This window comes from Phalaenopsis equestris, unplaced genomic scaffold, assembly GCF_001263595.1.
Source record: "Phalaenopsis equestris unplaced genomic scaffold, ASM126359v1 Scaffold000096, whole genome shotgun sequence".
Lineage (NCBI taxonomy): Eukaryota > Viridiplantae > Streptophyta > Magnoliopsida > Asparagales > Orchidaceae > Phalaenopsis > Phalaenopsis equestris.
The window spans coordinates 1345861-1351673 of record NW_018164538.1 but is presented as its reverse complement, the minus strand read 5'-3'; the positions used below and the strand labels follow the sequence as shown (position 1 = coordinate 1351673).

Genomic DNA, 5813 nt, shown 5'->3' with positions numbered 1-5813 from the left:
ACAGCCTCCGTCCACTGACAATCACCACCTCCAACTAACCCCAACGGTCGCCACCCTTCGACGGCCGCCACCTACGACTAGCCCCGCTAGCCACCCACTGTTGGCCACTAGCACCACTGCCTAGTCCTACCAATCACAGTGGCCGCCATCACCAATATAGGCATTAAGTTAAATATAGTATTTTTATTTCATTTCAAATCAAACAAATAAAATTGGACTCGCATATTCATTTTAGATAGAATCAAATAGTTTCAAAATATTTTAAATACAATGCATTACTACTTCTGTAACTTTTTCACCAAATCAACTTGTCACTTAGTAAACTTATGTTGACCTTACCAAGCCTTGGAAAAGAAAGAAAATATTCTATGCTTAAGAATTACAAAAATTTTAGCTGTTTCATTATTAACATAATACATTCAATACAAAAACTTCATGTTGTTTTATTTTTACATGGTGAATACGTGTGGCGTCGGTGCGGACGGACGCCTAATAAGAGGAGAGAGTGGGCAGAACCCACTATCTCAAAAAAATATTGCATCAAAAGTCTTAATGCAGTTTTGCTTCAGGATTTCAATCATGATCTGTCACGTGTACATATAGACTCACTCATGTATTATATTATTATTATTATTATTTATTTATTTTTTTGCTAAGATGAGTCTGCTTGTACATGTGATAGACTCTGATTGTAATCCTGATACAAAGCTTTTTTTTTTGCTAAGATGGGTCTGATTGTACTTGTGATAGACTCTGATTGTAATCCTGATACAAAGCTGTTTGAGAACTCCTGATGCGTTCCGCACCCTCTCTGTCCTTCTCCCGGTGGGGACGCCACACCTAATAAATTTTCCTTCAACAAACCTAATAAACTCGTCAAATCGGGGCTATCATCCCTTCCTACCCTCACAGACAGTGGCGGGAACTCCACTTTACCGTTAACTCAACGGCAATTTGAACTGTATCTCCTTCCTAACGGTCCTCCCACCTCCATCATAGTCGAATCCCTTCTTCCCCAAAGCTTCGAAGAATCTCACTTTCCTTGTCCCAAAACTCTTTTATTCTTCTCCTCTCCTTTCCTTGCCACACAAACAAAACTCAAGCATAAAGCAAAAAATCCACCGAACTCCATTAACAAGGAGGACCGCCGCCAAGAAGCCGGCGATCCCAAATTGCTAATGGGTTCGTGCTTCACCAAAACATATGAAATTCCGATCGCCGCCGCATCCGTCAAGCACCCAACCCAGCCTCCACCGCTGCCTCCGCTTCCCCCACTTCCTCCATTGCCACCACCTTCACTACCAAAGCCAAAACCTATCCCCTCCTCCTCCTCCCTAACAACCCGCTTCGGCCCTATCCTTCAGAAACCGATGCTTGACATCAACTCTCTCTTCATCATCGAGAAAGAGCTCGGTCGCGGCCAATTTGGCATCACTTACTTATGCACCGAACGCTCCACCGGCATCAAGTATGCCTGCAAATCAATCTCAAAGAAGAAACTTGTGAGCAAGAGCGAAGTCGATGATGTACGGCGGGAAGTTTTTATCCTTCAGCATCTGACAGGACAGCCTAACATAGTTGAGTTCAGAGGCGCGTACGAGGATGCGCAGAACATTCATTTGGTGATGGAGTTGTGCTCTGGAGGGGAGCTCTTCGATCGAATCATCTCTAAGGGGAGCTATTCGGAGCGAAAGGCGGCCAAGATCTGTAGAGGAATTGTAAATGTGGTGCATGTGTGTCATTTCATGGGAGTGATGCACAGAGATCTGAAACCAGAGAATTTTCTCTTTGTGAGCAGGGATGAGGATTCTGATCTCAAGGCTATTGATTTCGGGCTTTCTGTTTTCATCGAGGAAGGTTAGTTCTTGGTTTGGTTGAAGGATTTTGATTTGAGGCAGGAGGAGTGTTTTTCAGTGTAAAATTTTTTTCTTTTTTATATCAGCAAATATTATTGGGTCAAGAGGGTAGAGATTATTTGTTTATTGATGTTATTGCCTGAGGCTTTTTACTGAGGCCCTATCCTTCAGAAACTGATGTTATTGCGTTGTTACTAATGCAATGAACAGGCAAAATTTACAAAGAAATTGTAGGAAGTGCTTACTATGTGGCTCCTGAAGTATTGAGAAGAAGCTATGGTAAGGAAATTGATGTTTGGAGCGCAGGAGTCATCTTATATATTCTTCTTTCTGGTGTACCCCCTTTCTGGGCAGGTAAACCAATTCACTCTTTTATAATTTTATCACTTTTTATATGTCATAAGCATTATAATCATGCTACATAAACTATAAATAGACTAATAAATATTGAAAAATCAATACAGAAACAGAAAAAGGCATATTTGATGCTATATTACAAGGGGATGTGGACTTCACAAGTCCACCATGGCCTTCCATTTCTCGCGGGGCAAAAGATCTAATCAAAAGAATGTTAACACAAGATCCAAAAAGGCGAATTACAGCAGCACAAGTGCTTGGTATGATCTCTCTAATTTTCTCCAAATATATTATTATCCTGTGTTTTGTATCACAAGTTCCTTAAACTTTCTTCTTAATTAAACTCAGAGCATCCATGGCTAGTAGAAGATGGAGAAGCTTCTGATAAGCCAATAGACAGTGCAGTTCTGAATAGAATGAAGCAATTCAGAGCAATGAATAAGATGAAGAAACTTGCCCTGAATGTCATTAGCATCATTATTAATCCTGCTGACATTGATATTTATTTTCTTAATTGTAAAATTAATCTGATTTAGTGAGCAAAATTTGATTGTTTAAGGTCATTGCGAAGAATCTTTCAGAAGAAGAGATCAAAGGACTGAAGCAGATGTTCAAGAACATGGACACTGATAGGAGCGGCACGATTACCTATGATGAGTTGAAGCTTGGGCTGAAAAAGTTAGGATCAAAGCTCTCAGAAGCTGAAGTGCAGCAGCTTATGGATGCAGTATGATTTGTTATTTTTTTTTTTTTGCAATATGATTAATTTCATCTGTTTGTTAATAACAAAATGTAACGTTTTTGTAAGGATTTTATACATATTTTGAAAATATATAATGGAGTTAAGTAAACGGTTAAGTTATTAATTATGATTCAGTAATTATTAATTAAGCATTTATTACTCTTCATTGTTTGTTTTATTCCAGGCAGATGTAGATAAAAGTGGCACCATTGATTATATTGAGTTCATCACTGCTACCATGCATCGACATAAACTGGACAGAGATGAGCACTTGTATACAGCATTCCAGTACTTCGATAGAGATGGAAGTGGGTAAGATAATTTAGATCTAAAAATCTCTTTTATTACGGTTAAATTACTGAAAAAGGGGAAATTTACAAACATAAAAAACAAATTCCTTTGTATTTACATATCTAGCATCTAAACTCTACTACTTTTTTACATTTGTACCCAAGTGAAATAGACCTTTTCATGCATAAGTAAGGTCTGTATATAGAAATTTAAGTTTATGTGAAAATATGTAAATACATGGGTATTGAGTGGTATGTATGCAGATCTTCCAATACATACATACATACATACATACATACATATAAGATCTTCCAATACATACAAACACACACACACATATATATATATATAAATTCAAAACAGTGAGATATAAAACATTTATTCAGTACTAATTTCAAAACAGTAAGATATAAAACATTTATTCAGTACTAATTCAAATTTACATTTACTCTCCCTTGTTCATCATAGATATATAACAAGAGATGAACTAAGACTAGCAATGGCACAATATGGCATGGGTGATGAAGCAACTATCAGTGAAATATTAGATGATGTTGATACTGATAAAGTAAGTTAATTTTTCCCTTATTCTTTGCTTAAATTAATGCATTTTTCTACACTAAGAATATTTCTTATTCTAAAGTATTAATTTTTATTTTATTTTATTTTATTTATTTATTTTTTTTGACAGGATGGCAGGATCAACTATGATGAGTTTGTTGCAATGATGAGAAAAGGAATCCATATGTGAAAGTGAATGTTTTTATAAGGTTGGGTGATTAATTAAAGAAGTCATAATGATAATTAAGCTTAATGTGATGTATGTAATCTTTCCATAACCATAGATTTCAGCACAGAAATGGTCTAAATGTGGAGTTGATTCATATGGGCTGTTGTATGAAAGGAAAATAAGCATTATATATTATCCTTAATGCTTGAAAATTTAAATGGTAGAAAAGCTATTGGGATGTAAAATAAGGTTTATGCTTCATACATAGAAGTAACACTATAACGACATTAATTACCGGGTACCAATAGGGTTGACAATAGGTGATGCATGGTGGTCTGCGGTTGTGGTGCAAATGACAGTGGTTTGGCAACAATAGTGATGGTCAGACACCGACGGTTCTACAATGATTACTAATACTTTGACATTGATTGTCGTCGGTGGTCTTCAGCATCGAAATTTCTTCAAGAATGTAAACTTAGCTCTTAGTCTCTTTTCCTCCCTTCATGTTAAAAATGAGATCTTAATTATAGAGCTTTGGGGTGCCCTTGCCCATGACATTGTAGTTGAGGGAATAACAGTTCAAATCGATTTCCTCCCTTCATGTTAAAAATGAGAACTTAATTATAGAGCTTTGGGGTGCCCTTGCCCATGACATTGTAGTTGAGGGAGTAACAGTTCAAATCGAGCATATTGTCATTTGGGCCCACCTATCCCAAAAAAATTATAGAGCGTTGGGAGAGGTATTTTGGAAAATCTACTCAAAATCTCAAAACGCTCCATCAAATGGTTCGTGATGAATGATCTTGAGCTAGTTGGTTCCTCTAGTTGGGACACTCGATATGACTGTAAACATGCAATATTTGAAAATTAATTAATCTCTTAATTAAAGCTTCAAAACTTTCTTACTTCAAGAGCTTAGTCTGAGTTCATATAAACTTGGATTAAATCATTTTTAATTTGATTTATAGAACAATTAAAATGACCTACGAAACCCCAAGAATTGTCATTATTAGAGAAATGCTTTTAACAAGCAATAAATTACAGAAGTATGAAATGAAAGTATTTGCTTGATTTATATCGATTTTAATGTGATTTAAATTCCGCTTAAGAAATGTTACTTTCGGTAATTATAAAAATTATATATTAGAGTTAGGCTTGTAGTCCCTGCCATTTTCTTTTTATAATGAGATTATATTCAATTCATGTTTTTCATCCTTCTTCACAAGAAGCAGAAATGCTTTGCTGTAAGTTTAGAAAAAAGGATGGCTTAAATTAGTGACAATTCAGCCCACCAAAGGCATTAAATTATATATACCTTTTTTTAGTCCCTCTCATACAATCTATTTGTATTTTTTTTTTAATATATTAGTCATTGGGCTTTTGATATATATATATATATATATATATATCAATATTATGGAACTAACCTTTGTAATATTGTAATAAATAAAATCATGCATTATTCTGCTGCTTTCAATATGCACCCACTTCTGTACTAAATATTGCAGAAATCTCTGTACGTCATTTTTCTTATGGAGTATTTGCATACAAACCACTCAATTTTTATGTATTTAACTTTAATTTTGACATACATACATACATAAATATACACTTTAACTATGCATGAGAAGGTCTATTTCTTTTTTTGAAAATTAAAATAGTAATTTTTTTTATGTGATGTGAAAGATTTGAATGATAATGTAGTATAAATGTAAAAAAGGAAAGTTTAGGTATGAGATATGTAAAAACATGGGAATTGGGTGGTTTGAATGCAAATGCCACCTTTTTTTTTTAAAAAAATTTTCAATGCATGAAAAATAGTCATTAATAAACTACT

At 35.0% G+C, this 5813-nt stretch overlaps 1 protein-coding gene across 1 annotated transcript; it reads left to right on the top strand.

Annotated features, from left to right (window-relative positions):
• The first annotated feature begins 1092 nt into the window (after nt 1–1092).
• Nucleotides 1093–4245, top strand: LOC110020420 (calcium-dependent protein kinase 29). The gene is made up of 8 exons (XM_020718513.1): nt 1093–1857; nt 2067–2210; nt 2321–2473; nt 2562–2677; nt 2773–2940; nt 3140–3267; nt 3715–3814; nt 3938–4245. The coding sequence occupies exons 1-8, from the start codon at nt 1179–1181 to the stop codon at nt 3995–3997; spliced, it is 1548 nt and encodes a 515-aa protein (XP_020574172.1). The 5' UTR covers nt 1093–1178; the 3' UTR covers nt 3998–4245.
• Nucleotides 4246–5813: the final 1568 nt, after the last annotated feature.

What these genes read in the sequence shown, in the direction of transcription:
- LOC110020420 (XM_020718513.1), top strand. Translation starts at nt 1,179, where the DNA reads ATGGGTTCGTGCTTCACCAAAACATATGAAATTCCGATCGCCGCCGCA. An exon ending in TGCAGCAGCTTATGGATGCA is followed by an intron (nt 2,941 to 3,139) that starts GTATGATTTGTT and finishes GTTTTATTCCAG; the next exon opens with GCAGATGTAGATAAAAGTGG. An exon ending in TTCGATAGAGATGGAAGTGG is followed by an intron (nt 3,268 to 3,714) that starts GTAAGATAATTT and finishes TGTTCATCATAG; the next exon opens with ATATATAACAAGAGATGAAC.